At 49.8% G+C, this 19,589-nt stretch overlaps 8 protein-coding genes across 8 annotated transcripts; 6 read left to right on the top strand and 2 right to left on the bottom strand.

The window, feature by feature from the left end:
* Nucleotides 1-1,138: 1,138 nt before the first annotated feature.
* CC77DRAFT_1066775 (acetyl-CoA synthetase-like protein) lies at nucleotides 1,139-2,996 on the top strand (the record flags this gene model as incomplete). The annotated part of the gene is made up of 3 exons (XM_018528925.1): nucleotides 1,139-1,198; nucleotides 1,262-2,401; nucleotides 2,451-2,996. 3 exons carry the CDS (start codon nucleotides 1,139-1,141, stop codon nucleotides 2,994-2,996), a joined length of 1,746 nt encoding a protein of 581 aa, XP_018380141.1.
* A 912-nt stretch (nucleotides 2,997-3,908) lies between these two features.
* On the top strand, nucleotides 3,909-4,994 carry CC77DRAFT_893947 (hypothetical protein; the record flags this gene model as incomplete). Its single annotated transcript, XM_018533512.1, has 1 exon — nucleotides 3,909-4,994. A coding segment is annotated over one exon (1,086 nt), but the record flags the coding sequence as incomplete, so codon positions are not given.
* A 764-nt stretch (nucleotides 4,995-5,758) lies between these two features.
* Nucleotides 5,759-7,033, top strand: CC77DRAFT_1000858 (hypothetical protein; the record flags this gene model as incomplete). The annotated part of the gene is made up of 1 exon (XM_018523133.1): nucleotides 5,759-7,033. One exon carries the CDS (start codon nucleotides 5,759-5,761, stop codon nucleotides 6,920-6,922), a length of 1,164 nt encoding a protein of 387 aa, XP_018380139.1. The 3' UTR covers nucleotides 6,923-7,033.
* Nucleotides 7,034-7,048: 15 nt separating this feature from the next.
* Nucleotides 7,049-8,898, top strand: CC77DRAFT_1099777 (hypothetical protein). The gene has a single exon (XM_018530023.1). It carries the CDS (start codon nucleotides 7,396-7,398, stop codon nucleotides 8,740-8,742), a length of 1,347 nt encoding a protein of 448 aa, XP_018380138.1. The 5' UTR covers nucleotides 7,049-7,395; the 3' UTR covers nucleotides 8,743-8,898.
* Nucleotides 8,899-11,132: 2,234 nt separating this feature from the next.
* CC77DRAFT_900427 (heterokaryon incompatibility) lies at nucleotides 11,133-11,657 on the top strand (the record flags this gene model as incomplete). Its single annotated transcript, XM_018533574.1, has 1 exon — nucleotides 11,133-11,657. A coding segment is annotated over one exon (525 nt), but the record flags the coding sequence as incomplete, so codon positions are not given.
* A 2,326-nt stretch (nucleotides 11,658-13,983) lies between these two features.
* Nucleotides 13,984-14,584, top strand: CC77DRAFT_1025609 (hypothetical protein). The gene is made up of 2 exons (XM_018526097.1): nucleotides 13,984-14,222; nucleotides 14,284-14,584. The coding sequence occupies exons 1-2, from the start codon at nucleotides 14,172-14,174 to the stop codon at nucleotides 14,530-14,532; spliced, it is 300 nt and encodes a 99-aa protein (XP_018380136.1). The 5' UTR covers nucleotides 13,984-14,171; the 3' UTR covers nucleotides 14,533-14,584.
* A 201-nt stretch (nucleotides 14,585-14,785) lies between these two features.
* On the bottom strand, nucleotides 14,786-16,842 carry CC77DRAFT_1099775 (hypothetical protein; the record flags this gene model as incomplete). Its single annotated transcript, XM_018530022.1, has 3 exons — nucleotides 16,285-16,842; nucleotides 16,098-16,228; nucleotides 14,786-15,945 (listed from the first exon to the last, which is right to left on the bottom strand). Exons 1-3 carry the CDS (start codon nucleotides 16,515-16,517, stop codon nucleotides 14,786-14,788), a joined length of 1,524 nt encoding a protein of 507 aa, XP_018380135.1. The 5' UTR covers nucleotides 16,518-16,842.
* A 644-nt stretch (nucleotides 16,843-17,486) lies between these two features.
* On the bottom strand, nucleotides 17,487-18,536 carry CC77DRAFT_948152 (2OG-Fe(II) oxygenase family oxidoreductase; the record flags this gene model as incomplete). Its single annotated transcript, XM_018535180.1, has 2 exons — nucleotides 17,487-18,216; nucleotides 18,265-18,536. 2 exons carry the CDS (start codon nucleotides 18,534-18,536, stop codon nucleotides 17,487-17,489), a joined length of 1,002 nt encoding a protein of 333 aa, XP_018380134.1.
* Nucleotides 18,537-19,589: the final 1,053 nt, after the last annotated feature.

Here is a 19,589-nt window from a genome sequence, read left to right as displayed (position 1 = left end):
ATCAAACAAAACCCTGGTCTAGAGGAGGATGACGAAGATAGCAGTTGATGCGGCTGCAGTCATTGTGGCTGACTGATGCAAATAAGCGCCCCACCTTGTGTGCGACGCTGCTGTCCAATGAGCGGGGAGCTTCATGCATGCGATGCGTTCAAAAAGGAAATCACACCTTCTTCTGAGCAATCGGGCTGATTCCAGCCTGCTGCATTGTCGGAAATATTTGTAACGCTATCGAAAAGTCTCGCATGCGCCTTGTAGCCTCTTCTCTTGACGGGCGATCTATATGACACCGTAGGATTAAGGTTTGTCGGTGGTCGTACAGCGAACGGCGGTATGCAAGGCCGGGTAGGCGACCCGGAAGAGCGTTGGGAATGAGAGCACAGCGACTCTATCATTGGATGTGCTAGGTGGTAGGCGCCCAGAGTATTGGAGGATGCCTAGCTAGAGGGGATCACGATGTGCCTGCTTTCCACGCAGGGACAGTGCGAGAGACGTCGGAAGGATCGGTCGCATCCTTCGCGTAGGATGATGACAGTTTGATTTGAACGTGGTGATGGCCTTAGGCCCGGCCCGCAATGACAGGTCTGATGTGATGACCTATTTGAAATCACAGTTCTGGGTCGTAAGATGCCACAGCCGGTGGCTGAAGACTACTGTGCTGGTTAGTGAAAGATGAAAACATTGTCGCTCTTGTCACAGCCACTCGCTTGACTGTTCACCCTCTTGTGCGTAGCGCGCGAAGTACAGGTACTCAAGCGCGACGGTCTGGACTTTTGTAGTATCCAGGTCGAGCGAGTATCTAAACTCGGTGGCGGCATCCTCTCCACTGCATGCTCCGTACATCGTAAGGGAAACCCACCAAGGGTACTCCACTAGATTGCGGCTGCAGGCGTGTGGCGGCAGGCCTTGGGCGGCCCTTAGCGTCGGGAGTGAGAGGGTTGCGGGGTCGGTCTCGGGAGTCTTCCCCGCGATCTTGCACCGTTCGGTTAGAGAGACATGATCGTGATGACACGTCGCACGCGACTCATCATTTATGCTTCAATAATCTCGTACCGAACTCTACGCTCTAGTATTCGATAATGAGGAGCAGACATTATCAGCCACACCTTGGATGCTCAAGTGGAAAACGGATACCAACAGGATGGATGACCGATGCCGTGTGATACCTAAGCACTCTGGACGCAACGTGCTTCCGAATACTGTAAGACGTAGTCCCCAACAGAAGCGAAGATATGGTCGCGGAGTTACGCTGAACTCAACCTAGCCTCTTTTTTCCAGAATCCTGCGGTTCGCGAGTCGAACACCTGCGCGCATAGCTATTGATGACGTCCGCTTGAATGTTCAAAAGACACATCTGGAGTTGCTTTCGGATGTACTAGCCTTACGAGAAAGTGTTTACCGTTTACTGACCGATGCGGCGCTTGAAGCCCTGGAAAAAAGAGACGAGGTATACATAGCCGTCGTAGCGGCTGGAGGGTATGAATACACTGTGGCGGTACTAGCGATACTGGCGCTCGGTGCTGCCGTAGTCCCACTGACACCGGCTCTGCCGGTAGAAGAAGCAGTGTACTTTATCGAGAAGTCAAGAGCCGCACTGGTTCTAGCTAGCTCATTGGACTGGATCAAATGTCTTGATCTGGAAAAGCGGATCGGGATGACAAGCGATCAACATTTTCGAGCTGTGGCCATCAAGCCCTCCATTTCGTCCCCTATACTCGATGCTAGAGACATTATCATCTCTTCAGACCGTGCCTTGGATGAGAATGCGCCCGCTGTAGTCATCTTCACCAGTGGGACTACTGGAGCGCCCAAGGGGGCGGTAATGAGAAGGGCTTTCATCTTTGACTGCGCGCTAGAAGTAGCGGATCATTACCAGTTAGATCAAGACGACGTCGTCCTTCACGTCCTTCCAGTGCATCATGCGACCGGTGTGGGTATCAATTTCTTCCCCTCCCTCGTATCCGGTAGTCGTATCGAGTTCCGCAATGGAGGCTTTGATGAAAAGCAAATGTGGGAACAGTGGAAGCAAGGTGCTACGGATCCTCGAAAACGGCTTACTATCTTCTCCGGCGTACCCACAATATACATGAGAATGAGACGATATTATCAAAACAAATTACGCAAGCTACCTGCAGATGAGATAGCGAAGTATGTTGCAGGCGCAAGACAGTTCCGGGCTTGCTTGTGCGGAACGTCAGCACTACCTCAACCACTTAACGACTTCTGGAAGAGCATAATGCAAAAACCGATCTTACAGCGGTACGGAGCGACGGAGTTTGGAGCCATCTTCAAGATGCGTCTTGGCGATAACGACGTTCCGGAAGGCTCTGTAGGCGAAATCGCCAGTGGTGTTGACGTGAGACTGTCTGAAGGGGACGAGGGGGAGGTGCTTGTGAAGAGTCCGGTATGCTTCCTCGTTAACGATCTCGGCAACATGCGCTAAGAATGTTCAGCACATGTTTTCAAAGTACCTACGTGATCCCGAAGGAACTGCGAGGGCTCATGACCCAGATGGCTACTTCCGAAGCGGCGATATTGCACGACGAGACGGTAAATACTACTACATTATCGGGCGAGCCTCTCTAGATATCATCAAGTCGGGCGGATATAAGATATCTGCGCTGGATGTCGAGCGCAAGCTGCTAAGCCTGCCATACGTCGCAGAAGCCATGGTGGTCGGCGTGCCAGATGAGGAGTACGGGCAACGCGTCGCTGCATTGATCTCGCTACAGGAAGGGGAGATGCCTACCGGCCTACTGAGAATGAATAGTGGAGCGAAACACGTCTTGACCATCGACGCTCTGCGTCAAGATCTTCGCGAAAGATTAGCCGGATACAAGCTGCCTACACTTCTGAGAATTGCGGATGGCGAGCTGCCGAAGACAGCCACAGGCAAAGTGCAGAAGAAGATCCTCGGGCCTCGCTACTTCCCTGCTGATCATCACGAGCTTCAGAAAGTACAGAAATGGGTCGCGCGTTCCACCTTGGCGAAGCTGTGATGTGGTAGTCTCATCGTGCTGCGATGTTCTCAAAGAGATATCTCGATCGAGCTGAACGATCAACTCGCCATCGCGATCGCATAGGTGCGGGACATTTGCTGTCATATCGCATCGAAAAAGAAAGAAAGGTATTGACTGAACTTAGAAGCTGGTTGACTTGTGCACTAGCGGGTCATCGAGCCGAGGTGGCTCGCACCTTTCTCCACGCGCAATGTTCGTTGTTGATTTTCTTTTCCAACCCACGTTGTGCGTCATTCCGACTCCACGTCTTTTTGAAGCTATCCCAACAAATAGACAAGGCTTTTAGTGGTAACCGCGGCCGAGAACTGCTTGTCGAATCGGTTGAGGCACGAATGGCACAGTCATCGTTGTGTCACAGATACCATTAGCCAACGCATCCTATCGTAAACGATTTACTTCCAGATGTTCTTGAGAGGCCTGGAGATATCCCACCCTCGTAAAGATATTCACCAGGTATGCGACGAGCCTCAGCAGCTTACAAGGAGGACTAATGGCACTCTTCACACGTAGAAATTGTGAAAGTGACGCGCGATACAGTACCGAAATTAACGTCCTTGACGCTGACACTGCTATGCTGTCGATTGAAACACTCTAAAATGTCACCTGCTACACTGTGTCACACACGGCTGATTCTCAGGCTTATTCACAACTGATGCGTCTTGGCCTATGTACTTAAACAGGGAGAAGCATTGCAAATCGACTCATAACAGCACGCAACCACGCCTCGCTGAAGCTTCATTGTTGGCCATGGCGAAATCTCCTCATGTCGAGCCTTTTCTGTTTTGTCTTCTCGAAGATTTTAGATGGCATGTACGCGAGTATCACGGAGACCAGCCAACGCAAAGGCTACCTTCCTTGACAAACCCCGTCCATCCAATATTCAAGCTTGAGCGCTGGGCAACGCATCCGGGTCAGCATTTCGTCGAGATATATCAGAGAATACTACCTGCGTTACAACTAGCCTCTCTTTTCCTATGTGAGGATGGTCCTCTCCTATGGTACAGTCGCCTGACGTTCAGCGAACGGCGCTTGAACTCTGCAGGTAAAGCCTACCTAGTTCCAACACCATACTCCACCACTCCACAGGCGCTGGCGCTTGTCAAAACGAACCTCAAGAACCTCTCAAAGGTAATCACCTTCATGTTTGCTCCACAAGATTTTCACAAGAAGCAGAATTGGGGAACCGCGTATCACCGGAGGGAAAACATGCCATTCTTCCAAGAGCTTCGTACGGAAAACCTTCCATTTGTTCCACCCAGTTCAGGTATAGCTAATCCAAGCATCGTCCTATCACGAAGGTTCGACATCTTTTTCCACAAGACATTCGCAACGCCTCATCAGAATCTCGATAAGTACTACAGAGCTCTGCTCATGCTCGCTTCCGTAATTGGACATGAAGTAGCTCATAGCTACAACTTCTTCGTGCATGGAGCATATGGGCCCCTGGAGCCATTTTGGGATATCACCGAGAAAAGCGGAGAGCTAGGGTACTCTTGGCAGTGGAACATCCTTGGCTGTGTACCATTACCGATGGGTAGCAAGGCAGGCGATGACGATAATGGGAGGTTTTATCCGCTGGCTATCGTCAAAATTGAGGAATATCATTCCAAAGCTGATCAAGAGAGGATCATGGGTGCCATTAAAGCAAGCACGAATGCTGAGTTCACTCAACGAGATTCCAGCGGAAATCGTCGGACCTGGCCAGCGGTAGATGTTACTAAGTTCCGCGGTTCCACCTGGGGCCCCGATGAAACTGCGATGGGTTTCGTGGCTTCTATCCTGAGCATCCGTCCGCGCTGGATCGCGGGGTGGTTTCAGCAGACTTTATGGAAAAATATCAAGACCAATTGGACGCAGAAGCAATACTACTTGCCGCCTTCTCTTGGTGAGTGTTTCGTAATAATGTACGACAGAAGCGCTTCTGCTACCTACATCCAGCGACCGCTTCATCCGGGAAATGAAGTTGATGCAAAGATAATTCGCCACCGGCGGGTGCGGGAGGGTGGCCCAATTCTAGTCAAAAGATAGGTCTAGCTTCATCGAGAGCAGTGTCTCAACGGCCCGCTATCTCCATAATTTGATATGTTTGTGATACTGGGCATTCGAGAACTTCTTACGTATGAGGCATATGAGTTTTGGAAATTGTAATTGGCTCGTCAGTCGTGGGTCATCGCAATACCGTGGTTGCATCGATGATAACCACGGTACTGCTTCACGATTGTGCGCACACAGCCACAGTGTGTTGTTTCCACAGTCTCCAGTATTTGTGATATCACTGACTTTCATATTAATACGTTATTGATCTCAGGCGTTATAAGTGGCTATTCTGCTGTGCTACCTGTGATAGGAGTGGATTGCGCACCGATGTGTGAGTCTATTGTGGAGAGCGAGTACCAAGGGGTTACACATCGTGAATTCATAGGTGTACACTATGGCCGCGACGAGAAGGAGCCACTTCATGTATTGCTATGGGTGCCTTCTGCACCCACTAGCGTGATTACTATATATTTGAATCCTTCTTCAATCCAACACACTTCTACTCCAACATCCACTTCTTTGTCCTATCTATCTGTACTCTCTTCAAGACTCCCTTTCTTTTCCCTACTCAGTTCACCTCAAACTGTCTAGTTGGCACTCGATCCAGTTAATCTCAGTTACCGACACCTTCTCGACACTCCCAAACAATCATGTCGACCATCGTATCTATCGGCGGACTTCCCTACCCCACCGAGCCGTTCGTTATGCTCGTCGAGATATATGGTTTACTCGAGGATGATATCGACGATATCTACACACTGCCTGGAGGAAGCGACATCGCACGGGTAGTTTTCAAGAAACACGAGGTCGCAAAGAAGTTCGCCGACGATTCCGACAACTGTCACTCGAAAGTTGGCAAGTTTGCCGGCCGGAAGCTTGGCGTTTATCTACGTGACGAGCCTGAGGCTGAACTCCTCGACGGTTTTACGAATCGTCTATCCGATTTCCTTCACGCCCGCGACAACCAGATCCTGTCGCGAACCGTCGAGATAACGGGGTTTCCTAAAAACCACACTTTAAGCAATCTGCACCAGCTTCTGGAACCCATATGGGAAGACAACGATCGAATTGAGGGAGAAAACAATTTAATTCTTGCACAAGGTGGTGAACTCGACCCTAATGACTATCACTATATCGAGCCTCTTGGAATCACTCACTTCAAATCTCCGAGACCAGGAGTTGGACTCGTACAGCTCAAGGATCCCAGTACGGCACGCCATATCGTGCATCTTTTCGCTATGAGATACTGGAAGAATGCTACGTTGAACGCCCGTTGCGTCCCAGACGAAGAGATTGAAGACTTGCTCATCAAAAGGTCAAGCCAGGAAGATGGGGCGCTCTTCGGGAAGGATGTGATGCTCTTCGTTACTGGTATAGAAGCCGGCACTTCACCGAAAGAGGTTCAAGAGATCTTCAAGGAGTTTCCCATCCGTGATGTCAATATGCCACCAGGTGGCAAAACCTTCTGCTTCGTCTTCTTCAAGCATCCAGAGGCAAACGCAATTCTTGCGCGATTTGGAAATGGCGTTCAGTGGAAGGGTCGCACTATTCGAGTGAGCATATCGGATAAAGAGAAGAAGAAGAAGAACAAGAACAAGTCCGCCCTTGGTGCGGTAAGCGCGCCGCCTGCTACACTCCCGCAAGACATGACAGATCTAAAGCTGAACAACCTCCCACATGATGTTGCGGACTCGAGCATCCGCATCATCTTTGAAGGTTTCACGGTTTCAAAGGTCATCGTCAAGCAGGGCTACGCCTTCGTTGGTATTGCGACAAGCGAGGTTGGTCGCGCGATCGAGGAATTGAGCGGGAAGATGGTTGGTGGCCGGAAGATTTCTGTGAAGGTTTCCCAACACAACAAGCAGTGAATGCTCACATCTCTGGTAGGATGCAATATCGGATGTTTTGCAACCACAAGACATCATATGATGTGGTTCGATATGGTTAATGTAGATATTCGTTCTCATGGAATGCCAAATAGATGTTGCCACGAAACTGTTCCTCTCCTTTCGCCTGCTCTCTTTCTAGACTTGTCTGCCCCACTTTCACGTGACGAACTTCAAAACATCATTCACTCACTTCAAGTTCCAGACAACCTTCACAACATTTCACTAGACCTCAGTTTTTGTCACAAACAGTGCGCGAAGAAAACGAAAAAATCTTTCACTGTATCTGCGCACTTATCAGTCCGCTCAAGCATCTTACGCGGGGCTTTTTCGGCGCGCCCTAATCCATACATAGTGATACAATTCGACTCATAATGCCAAGAACTGTCGAACACAATAAGAGCGCAGGCCCGCCGACTATGGATGCGCCCAGTATCTGACCAAGAGATAGTGCGATGGAAGGTCAATTAGACATTTTTGGACAGCAATCATTCTTCACGATAAATACGCAGATATGCTTCGCCTTCACGACAAGCGACACCTCATCCCACGAAACGATAGTCGGGATGCTGAACAATGGGCTCGCGAGATTATCTGCGGCCTTCCCGTGGCTAGCATGCGATGTCGTTAACGAGGGCTCAGGGAACGGTAGCACAGGCGTATACAAGTTCAAGGCGTCAGCAGGCGCGCACGCTGTCGTCGTAAAGGATCTCAGTCGCGATACCTCAATACCAACAATGGACAGTTTTGTGCGTGCTGGGTTTCCGATATCCATGCTAGATGAAGAGATGGTCGCACCTCGCAAGACGTTTACAGACCAGACCCACTCAAAATCAGCACCGGCTTTCCTTATTCAAGCCACTTTCATTCCCGGGGGCCTCCTGCTGACGTTTCTCGCACAACATAATACCATGGATATGACCGGTCAAGCGCACATGATACGCCTCTTTTCCAAGGCTTGCTGCGGTGCCCAGTTCACAAGCGACGAGCTTTTCCATGGCAATATCGAGCGACATAATATCGTCCCCTTGCTGGAAGATTCATATATTCCCGGTCCGGAGCTCGATCGCCATATCGTAAAGTCCAGTACAGAAAGTCCGGCTTCAGACCAAATGTCATCACCACGGCCGAACTACGTGTGGGCTTACTTCGGTTTTTCTTCCAGGTCACTTGCAGCCCTCAAATCGATCGCGACGGAGTCAGTGACCGCCCCCGCGTACATATCTACCGATGATGCCCTGACTGCCTTAATCTGGCAATCTGTTCAACGAGCTCGTCTACCACGTCTTCAGCCCGCTGCTAGATCGTCGATAGCCCGTGCCATTGATGTACGATCGGTACTTAAAATCTCGCCTTTGTACCCGGGGCCGATACAAGACAGCGCATACACTACGATCTCGCTTGAAACATTAGTGTCAAGGCCCTTGGGAACTATCGCTCTGCACCTCCGATCAGCACTAGATCCTGCATCAGTCGAGTTTCATGCTCGCGCCGTTGCGACTTTCCTCAGCCGTACAGCAAATAAAGCCATCTTCTCTTCCACGGCCGACTTTGACATGTCGAGAGACTTGATACTCAGTTCATGGTCAAAGGTACAGACTTCCGATTTGGACTTCGGCCTTGGGCTCGGCAGACCCAAAGCCGTTCGGAGGCCGCGTTTCAAGGCATTGGAAGGGTTGGTTTTCCTTATGCCGAAGTCGCTGGAAGAGGATGTGGCAGCCGCGATATGCTTGAGAGAAGAAGATATGAACCGGCTGAAAACGGACGCTTACTTCGGTACATATGCACAGTACATAGGATGACGATGATAGCTAGTGTATCTCTGAAGGATTGCGATGTACATTTAGTCTATCAAGTCACTTGTTTAAAATCTACTTCAGTGATACTTCTTTGCTGGGACAGAAGGCGCAATGACAAAGTCGCTGTGCTCTCATTCCCAACAGATGTCCTCGGCGTGCCATCTTGGTAACCGGTCCCGCCTCTCCATGGATGTAGCCTTTTCATTCTAATCGAGCCTCAACATTCTTCAGTCATGGCCTTCTTCTGTTGTAACCGTGCCACGTATCTCTCTCGCATTCTGAACAACTTCCAAATGTAAACTTGTAGTATGAGAACCCAGGTCGCGATCTCCGAGTTATTGACGTAGGTCGTGTAGGGCGCGCCCTCGGCGTATGGGTATGAGAACCGGAGCTGAAGTACGACGACGATGTTATCGAAAACGTGGTAGAAGGCTAATCGAATCATGGCGTCACGCCAAGAGACGGGTTTGTAAAGGTCGGTGATATTGTGGTAGAAAAGTCCGAGATTGAGCAAGTCACAGAGGTGGAGCAAGTCGCAGAAGGGGCAACCAATGCACCTCGTCATCGGGTCTACTTGATGGGAAGATGAGACTGTGGCATCTTGGGATGGAATAGAGGGCGCATCGTTGCCAGTGAGGTTCGTGAGTGTCGTATCCTGGGAAGAGTCGGAATAAGCGCCCCACTACAGCCGATCCCAAACGCGGAGCTTCACAAAGCTAGCCAGTATAAAGCCTTTGAGAGGTGACCTGGTGTCCCATGGGAACCAAAACCACAACATCGATTCCTCGTAATGTGTAATGCCTGGGAAGGTGGATAAACATCGGATGATGAGCATGTTCGCAATGATGGAGTAAAGCAATCCTTCTTTCGCTTGTTGGGGGAATCGGGAATAACTGAAGCATATGGTGACCACCGTGATGAGCACGATGAGCCATAAAATCCAGTGTGGTTTTTCGATTTCGAGTACATCCGACGATATGTAGGCGGGTTTGCCTTGATGGTGAAGATGCCAATAGCGGTGGTCCGAGGATGTCCAGTCTGCGATGGAGGGACCGTAGAAGTGTTTGAGTATGAATGTGAAGAAGAGACTGAATATGAGGCCTGGTGCCCATATGAATACTATGGTCCACGGCGACAGCGTGCTGTGCAGAGTCACAAGATCGAGAGAGGCGGAAATGAGATTGAAAAAGAGGCATGGTACCCATATGAGGCCTAGCAGCCACAGCAACAGCATTCTGTGCGAACTCGTGGTCTTGCAATCTACGAGGTTGGAAAGGAGTTGTGAACGAGGAGTACGAAGTCAAGAGAAGAAGTAGGTCTTATGAAATCGACGGCGTTGTGGGATGATATCTTTCCCTGGTTGCGTGTGTTAGCGTACCATAGTCAACACCGTGGCTGAGTTGATATTACCGCTTCGACTGATGGCCGGGATGTGTCATAGTCCCTAATCCTTGCTTCGAACCTCCAAAGGCAGTATCGTGATCGAAACAAAGCTCTCCGGCAGCGGTCCGCTTGTGATACAGACTTTTCTATTGTCGATATACGGAGCCAGGCAGACGACGACTGAAGCGTATCGTGGAGCCGTGGATAGTACGACGAAGGTAAATGTCGCGACCGGATGTGTGGAGGGATGAATGGTAAGCGCTCATTTTTTTGCATGTGTGGTATATCTCATTGATGAGTACGTTTGCGTACGTGTAGGTATGTGTTGCGGAAATCATGAGTGGCTCGTCGCTTCTGCATCATCGCAATAATTTGGCACGATGTAGACAATGCGGATGGCAACAATGAGGTTAGGCCAGTTTTTTGTTCGAATCGAAACGCGATGTAGCAGTCGGTTGTTAAATTTGAATATGTTGAGATCAAAGCTTCCCGAGGTCCTCTCCCTTTGGGTTCGTCTTGGTGGGTTCGCCTCACGGCAAGGTGCAATTCTATCGCCAGGGATAGTATTTTCAAGAGGGTTGTGCCTACTAGGAGAGTTGACAGAAGCAGCCAGCAGCACACCCCACTCTCGAAGTGACGTGGTAATTTAGTTGTCAGGTGGTCTGCTGCGCACTACTAGATAACCCCAATTGCATCAACTCTCGGTTATGAAACTCGTGTATTAACATGGGTGGAGGATTCTGTTGAGATCTTGGTTGACGAATCAGGCGCCAGGTTTCGCTGCGCGGTCGAACGCCACTTCGCCTATGTGATATCCGGTCAGTTCACCGGCTGCCTCGATGAATCGACTTGTATAGTCGACCAAATCCTAGAGCTGTAGTCTCGTGTTGCTCTAAAAGAACAAACGCACAAAACGAACGGGATGCTTCAAAATGCCAGACGCACCGTTGTATTCGCAGCTCCCAGACCGACGAAATATCCGCCTACTCCGCATTAAGTCGGGAACTAGCGAAGATCCCATTGAGATCATTCTCGAAACTTTCGACCTCGATTCAAATACGGAATTCAAGGCGCTCTCATATGTCTGGGGGGATGCAACATCGCCATGCGAGATCATATGCAATGGGCATAAAAAGCCGATTACACGCAATCTTTGGGATGTCTTATCGCAACTACGAAAACAAAAGTTTGGCTGCCGAATGTGGGTAGACGCTGTCTGCATCAACCAGAAGGACGAAGAAGAGAAGAGCTTCCAAGTAGCTATGATGAGAGACATCTACAAGCGCGCCGCAAAGGTCATATTCTGGCTCGGAGAACAGGAAAGCTACGATAAAGATGCAGTCCGTCTAATGAGAGGCTTCTTGGAGCGGTATCCGCCTCAGTTGGACATGGAACCACACAGAGGGAAGACTCTGGAGGAGCTGGGCCTTTCTTCCATTGACCGCGGCTGGACTGGATGGGCCTCCCTATTTTGTCGCCCATGGTTTGGACGGGTTTGGATTGTACAAGAGTTCTTCAACGCAAGGAATTCCGTGTTTATGTCCGGTGCACTGGAGATCCCCACTGAATTGCTAGTGCATTGCGGGTTCGCTACCGGAGTGTGTGTTGCAATCCGAGGAGCTGTTTCATGGCACAATGGAGATGCTCGTCAAACCCAAAGAGCCATCTTGAGACTTCAAGCTTTGGGGATCTACCGTGAAAAAGGCGATGAATATCATGTTCGAATCTTCGATCTATGGTACAGAAGCCAACAGCTTGAAGCCACAAATCCTCAAGACCGAGTTTTTGCACTCTTGTCGACCCAAACAGCAGTGAAGATGGACATGATTGATTACCGTAAGGGTGAAGCCACGGTCTATACTGAGATTGCAGCTCAGGCTCTCAACATACCAGTTCCCATGATCACACGGGATGGAAACATAATTCAGGCATCAGAGTCTCAACTTCAGAGGAGTGACTTGCACCGAGTCAGCAGGTTCTTGGCATGCAAATTTAGCTCTCCACAATCATCAAACTTACCGAGCTGGGTGCCGGACTGGAAGCCTATCGGATTTAACTTCGTTCCCTTGACGCGCTACTATACTGGCACTGCAACCTTCACACGCCCTTACCATCACGCTGTTGTCAAACACAAGGTGAGATTCGTTCTTGGTTCTTTGCACAAATGATGTGACTCTCTAGACGTTGTATATATCAGGGGCTGTCTTGGACGAACCTGACGTCATTATCGATTCGAGGCCATATATGGACACAATCTTTCCAGCGACTTTCAAAATTGTCCCAGATACCCAGAGCCTGGCCAAGGACATGCTGGATTGGATGTATCAGTGCTATGTAGAAGCTATGTCGATTCCTCTACGCTCAGTCGAGAACGTCGACTCTGAAAGATTTTGCCGCGCAATGGCATTTGGTGGTCGTCTCGAAGAAACAGCTACACCGGCTGAGGATGCTACACCGGCCAACGACTACATGATGGGGTTTCAGGCACTATTCAGTAAGTTTGAAAGCTTAGCGGCGAAAGCACACTATCACCCAAGCTTTCTGCAAAGTCATAGTAAACAAGGCTGTCGTAATACGATATACGAAAGCAAGTTCGCAGAGCTATCAGTTGGCCGGAAATTCTGCGTTACAAAAAAACGGCATCTCGCTTGGGTACCTTTAGACACAAGGCCGACTGATCGCATATGTTTTCTTGCAGGATGTGGTGTTCCATTTGTGGTAAGACCTGTTGACCAACATTATGAACTAGTAGGAGACTGTTATAGGGATGACATGGGGGAAGAGAAAAGTCTTCTAATCAGTCAAGTGCCCCATCTATTTGAATTCCTGTAGCCGCGAGGATGAGTCCGAAAATCAATGCTTTTTGTATCGGCGAATTGTCGGTTCTGATTGTCTTCGAGAGAGATTCGAACGTGGATAGACTGGGTTAGTATAGTCAAAATTGGTCACGTGGGCAGAGAATTTCACTCTTATCATGACTAACCCCGCATATGCAATGTTATCATGGCCTGCCAATTCCAAATGAAGAAGAACCATAAGAATACAACGTACCGAGACTTCGCCCAATACTAACACCATGCACTCCATATCAGTCGCCTCCACAACGCTCATAACTTCGGCAAGAAATGTCAGTTGCGCTCATATAACCGCTACCATGTTAGCGAAATCTTCGACTACAAGGCTACACAGGCGCTGAAAGTATTGCAGTTTGTGGACCCGGATGAGAGCATCTGAGATCATTGCGTCACTGTGAAGGATTATCTCGATGTCAATCAGAGTGCCCTCACTGTCATTGAGGATGCAGGCGCTGCCGAAGACGACGACAAAGTGCTGATCAGTCGCGTACCTGGGGATGAGCCATGGGGATTTGTCTCGTTCGACGCTCTTCCAAGCTACATCATGTTTATTGTGGTCTGTCGTGCACTGACGGTCGGCCTGTTAGCATGTACATATCACCTGGGTAGCTTACTGTAACCGTGCGGGCCGCCGCTCCCTTGACTTGGACCCTGCGCATGCAACAACACAGCAGAAGACCGCCAAACATCTCGACACTATGCATCAGCTCATTTTTCACAATATCAAAAGACGATCAGAAGTATAGAAAGAAGGAGAAAAGGGAAGATAGAGCAGTAGTACCAGAACGATGAACAAATTCTGTGTATCAATTGTTGCGGTGTAGATCGCTAGGGTCAGCATCCGGCTTTCCCGTCGCGCCGAAAGCACGTACATAATAACGATACTTACCTATACTCTGTAGGTGTCTAGTTGGATTTTCGCGGAAGTCGCTCAATACCGTAATCGGCGTCCGGATATATACCCATGGCACGGAATCTGTTGAGTCGGAGTCGGAGTCTTGAATCATGCCATAGTAGTTCCGCTGTCATTTCCCTTCGCAGACGGACAAGTATAAATACACAGACATCTCTAAGCTGCTCTTGTGGTATCGATCTCATCTGCCCCGACTATCATTGCGATAAAAATAGCCTTCAATCTTTACTTTGCACTTGCCCCTTTTCTCGAACAGATATACCGACTTCATACTACTCACGATGAAACTGCACTTCGCCATATCCTGCCTCGCCATTGCAACCACAACTCAGGTAAGTTCTTCAACAACGCCCTCCGCAAGCATGGTCTAACGTCAGTTCTTCCTGTATCTAGGCGGCGTCATACTGGTGCAAATGCACAGGAGGCTCTGATGTGGATATCGCCGGAATAACATACAGTTGCTGTTCGAACGGTGTCAGCATCCCCAATAAAGGTACACTCACGGGCCAGTTCTTCAACAAGCACAAAGACTGTGTGGTCGATGCGGGAAGCCCGTTGGATGTGACGTCGAATTCGTTCGCCAATTGTTGCAGAGGTGATCCCAGAGCGAAACTAAATGGTGCACAATGTAATCCAAACTAATTTCGCAATAAAGAACAGTTGATAGCCTGAATTGAGCCCTTCTCTTGATTGCAACTATCTGCTCTGTTATCAGCATCTATAACGCACCGTATAACGTACTGTGGGAAGTCGCGAGTAACAAGAGCGGCGTCCATAGAAAGTTGAGTACGTACCGTATGTTGATGCGGTGAGATGAGGATGGTTTGTTGAATTCAGCGGCAATCTTAGGCACGGTTGTAGCAACCGACTGATGTCTTATAAGTTAAACTCATACTCATACCCGCCGTACTGATAACAGTTTTGGCTCGTAATGCTGCTGCCGCCGAGCGTCCTCGATAGTCGTTGTCCATGTATTCATACGCCCAGAAGCATTTGCACTTGCTGCTTGCGCGTACTGAAAATAATGATCTACTTCTTCCCACATATCCTCTCGTTGGTAAAGCATACCCATACGGAGAAAAAGATCAATCATGCTGTCAGGGCCGTTGTAGAGTGTATACTCTGCTCGCTCCTCCACAGCAAGGAGCACACCATCGACGAATTCGTGCTTGCCGTACCCGATGAATACTTCCATAAGGGATGGTAGAGACGAGAACAAGGGGATCGTCCAAGCTTCATCTTCCAGGTCATTGAGCGTGCGGAAAGAGACGGCCGCACGACTCAAGGCGTCTTGTACATGGTGAACGTCCCCTGCGTCCTTGTAGGTGCGAATTAGTGCGACCCAAACATCAAGTGTTTGCTGTGGGAAGTCCAAAGGCTGGGCTTCGCAACGTTGCGCTATTGCGACCAATCCTGCTTTGGTAGTCTCGTCCATGACTGAAGCGATCATTTCTGCCATGGCTAAGTGACGCCGGATCTCTGCTGTGTCGAAGTTGGCAGAGATAGTAGACGAAGACGAAGGCAAATTTGAGTAAGATTCATGTTTCTGGCGTTGAAGCAGATTCAGAACAAGCGGCAGTGCTTCGTTCTGGCGAGCCCAGCCTTGTAGCATCTTGATGAGTTGGCTAATGTGCTGTACTTTCCTTTCATCCCAAAGGCCGTGCTCACGCACGTGAGCTTCAGTTGCTGATTCTAGAATTCTATCGGCTATCTTCGTGTCCTGCAAGTGCATGTACAGCTGGGCGACTTTGTAGACCAAAGAGGTGACCAGGTCATTCGTTGGCGATAACAGATTTCGATAGCCAGCCAGTGCGTCTAGATAATTCTCCAAGGCTTCAGTATGTTGACCTAACCTTAAAAGTTGCCCAGCCTTCGATACCAGATCGTCATAGTAGCTTTTCGAATTTCCATCATACGTGAACCTAGGATACCACAATTCTTCTTCCCTACCGTTTTCCTTGTTCATATCCGAAGGCGTAGCTGGAGTAGCGGACGATGCGTCGAAGGGTGACGCGGCATATGCTGATGGTGTTACATATGTTATCTCGGCTGGAGCTGCTGAGCAGTCAGAAACTTCGGCTAGAGTGACAAGGCAGGTGAATTTTTACTTTACGATGCTGCAGCAGAGGCAGATGAAGGCAGCTTGTGACGTTGTATATATCTAGCTGCCGATTTCTGAACTTGTTCGATTGGAAATTATCGCTGACCAAACTTATAGTGTGTGCCTTTGCCTGCCAATTTTCGCTCTTGGGCATGGTTCAGCAACCAATATGCTGTCTCGCCTGAGAGATTCTTCAGGAAATTCCATTCCTTCAGTTTCTCTTTATAAAGCTTCGACCTTCGTCCATGTTAGCTAGGAGGTTATGATCATTGCTCTTTGACCGTTTCACTTACGAGGCCACGAATCCCAAGCTTTCCATGTGCTTCATGGTCTCACTCGAGGACCTGTCCTTGTCGAGATAGATTCGTTTGATCTCCGCTTTGTTCTCTTCCCACTGTATCTGAGTCACATGCAAAGGTTCTGCTGTGCCGACATCCTTCGCAAGTGCAATCACACTGGCTTCACTTGGGTCGTGAATAGTGCCGAGATTGTTCTGTGGCATGTTCAACGGAGGCGTCATCGGCATTCTCGTAGAGCTTCCAAAGTCTCGATGATCGGGTAAAGTCTCTACATATTGTACATAGGGCGACAGGCTATGGGGTGCTGGCCGTGGCTGGGACTGAGCCAGATAGTAACTACCCTCATGGTTCTAGAGGGATCCATTATACACTCCTTGGTAAGAAGAATAAGCTCGGCTGAGGGGAGACGAGGAGTTTGGCAAGGACAATTGCGTTCCGGGATTGGAAAACTCGTATCTTCCTCTCCACAGGCCTGAAGCATTGCCAGTTTGCATCTTACGAGCCCAGGTTAGGAACCGACGAAAGCCTAGGAAAAGCGCAAATTGATAGTTTTGTCGACGATGCTGTTGATTTATCCTCGGTTTTGTCACATGGGTAAGATGCAAATGAAGTGTGGGCGCCACGTCGTTCATGGCACTCGTCGACAGCCAGTAGGCGCCGGCGCCGCACGCCTCACCGGTGACGTGTGTCACATCGGTTGGTAGTTAGCACCGACACAGTATAAGACGCAGCAGCACAGGGCTGTGATTTAGGCGGCAGTGTCAGCTGTGGTGAACGGCAAGGCAGAAAAAAGGCTCCCAAAGTTCTTCAAGAGTTCTGTAGGTGTCGTCGGCTTGAAAGTTTCTGGGGTTCCCGCAGCTCCCGCAGCCTCACTTACGTCGGGTCCCCTCAGCCTGGACGCTCTCCCTTCAGCTTCTCTACCTGCGCAGTGCCACTGTGGTCTCCCTCACCTACCCCATTAGATGCATCTGTCATCTATGCTGTTTTCTTCCCAACATGGACCCGCTTAGTGCCACAGTTAGCATTAAAGTAGAAACGTGAAGTGAAAGTAGATTGGAAATTGATTGTCTTTTATTAGACAGGTTCTAACGTCTTCGCCTTCTGTATGATTGAATGGAGCGGCGGCAGGAAATGACGTCCCACGATGCCGTATGGCAATGTTGTTACGGCCGCCAAATAGAATACTTCCATCACATCTAAACGGTAATACCCGTTCTCGCAAGGCGATCCATTCCACCCATAAGAATGCTGTTCATAGCCTGTTTCTCATGCGAGTCTGCAAACGTCTTGTACTTGTTATCGTGCCACTCCTTCGCTGAGATGGGCTTGCCCTCCGGATCCTTATATTCGATATCGTTCTCCGGGCGCAGAAAGTACGCAATCGAGTAGCGATTCTGTGTCGCTGTCTCGGGAGTCGGAACGACACGATGCATGCAAGACGCCAGCCTCTTATCGGTCAAGAAGCGCAGCGAATCGCCCACGTTGATGATGGCGTGTCCCGGGCGCGGCGCTACCCACTCCCATTCTTCCGTCTCGGGGCTCACAAGCTGAAGTCCCCACTGTTTGCTGAACAGGAGGGTGAGAGAGCCAATGTCTGTGTGTTGATTGTGGCCAACGCAGGTAGAGGACAGGTTCTTGGGGTAACGGAGGAGGACGAGAGTCGTGTTTGAGTCGGCTTCGTCGCGGTGGTGTTGCTCAAGACGGTTGGCGGGGTCGGCACCGAGGGCATTCGATAAAGAGTGCATTATGGTCATGGTGACCAGGTGTGACTTTGAGATGAAGTCATCGAAAAGGCGCGGGTGCTTCTTCACGGTGGAGGGGGGGACCGGGGACTTTGCGCCGATCTCGTCGCGCGCGACCTTGAGAGTCTCGTAGTTATCTCTTGTGTTGGCTTTTACTCCGGCAAATACACCAGCAGGCTTGTAACTGGATACTTGGTTAGCACACGATCTGGGCTTTGCAAGACTGACTTACCCATGCTTGTGAGTTCCACGATCATCCTGCATTTTTGTGTCGAGCGGCTGATCGAAGAATTCTTCCATGGCCTTGTACATACTATCCTCATCTTCGAGGAGGCCACGGCTACTCTGGCCCTGAAGGTTGACGTAGAAGAAGCCGGCCGTTGTACAAGCGGACATCAACTTGGCAACTTCGTGCTCCTCGTGGGCGAGCAGTTTGGCAAAGTCGATTGTTTCGAGGTAAGCAACCTTGAGATTGCTCTGCTCTTGAGCAATAGATTGAGACATGGTGAGCAGAATATATTGTGGTTGTGGTTGAAAGGCGTCTGAACAGTTGGAGAACTGCAGTCCGTGATTTGAAGCAGTGATGAAGTGCTGGTCTGGCGAAAGTTTTTAGCGAGGGACTGGGGCTTGATTTATACCTGATCAACGACTTCTCTGCTTTCTATTCCCCTGAAGACCGTTAAGTTTCTATGATAGCATGCTGACCGAAATCATATCTGTCTCCGCACTCATCGTGATCTCAGCCGTGGAGCCGTCAGCATACTCTTGTCGGGCACCTTCCTTTCTCGTAAGAAGCGGGATCCAAGATACGACATATTCAGTGGCACGTAAGACCACCACAGGTCTGCCAGACTCAACAATGGCCGAACAAGAGCAGGTCTCGTCAGCCTTTTGATCAGGCGTGCCAATGATATAACGTCGGGTCATTGCAATACGGGATAAGATCCTTACGGAATGCAGCGGCAGCAGTGAACTCCGTACCGATCTCTGGTTGCGAAGTCGGTAGCTGGTCCATAAATTCTGTGCGAGCTGTCGTGATGTTAGACGCAGCGGTGAAGATCTCGGTTCGCTTCGAGCTGTAGACGTGCTTCAGGTCAACTGGACGCGAGCGAGGGATGCCTTACGTAAGTTGCCTTGATATGGCATATGGTCTGCGGCGACTTCGTGCATCTGACCGGAGAAACTAAACGTCTTGTTTAACCGCCACTTAGGCCCATAAGAGAACTTACCCGTATTGCTGGCTTTAAAGTAGCATTAGCTTAATATAGCGTAACCCGTACTTTTAGCTCCGCTTATCCTCCTAGATGTAGAAACACTATTGTACAAAACGGGGACTAACTCCGATCTAAGCAGCAGAACCTCGGTCAAAGTCCAGGATGAACGGCAGCTGTGTTGTACGAATCAGGCAAGGAGAAGGTGTGGATGGGAGTTCCTGGACGATCATTGGGCCACCTCGGGCCGTACCGCGCCGCAGTCCTCGGCACGCCATCCCGCGCCCACCAAACGTTTGGACGATCAAGGCAGTATGACGCAGTCAGCGGCCTCTTTCATTGTTGG

This window comes from Alternaria alternata (genome assembly GCF_001642055.1).
Source record: "Alternaria alternata strain SRC1lrK2f unplaced genomic scaffold CC77scaffold_30, whole genome shotgun sequence".
Classification (NCBI taxonomy): domain Eukaryota; kingdom Fungi; phylum Ascomycota; class Dothideomycetes; order Pleosporales; family Pleosporaceae; genus Alternaria; species Alternaria alternata.
This window is presented reverse-complemented; position numbering and strand designations above follow the sequence as displayed.

Bases quoted from the DNA above. Each gene is read 5' to 3' on its own strand.
- CC77DRAFT_1025609 (XM_018526097.1), top strand. From the start codon at position 14,172: ATGAAACTGCACTTCGCCATATCCTGCCTCGCCATTGCAACCACAACT. The intron at 14,223-14,283 runs GTAAGTTCTTCA...TCCTGTATCTAG, and splicing joins CCATTGCAACCACAACTCAG to GCGGCGTCATACTGGTGCAA.
- CC77DRAFT_1099777 (XM_018530023.1), top strand. From the start codon at position 7,396: ATGGAAGGTCAATTAGACATTTTTGGACAGCAATCATTCTTCACGATA.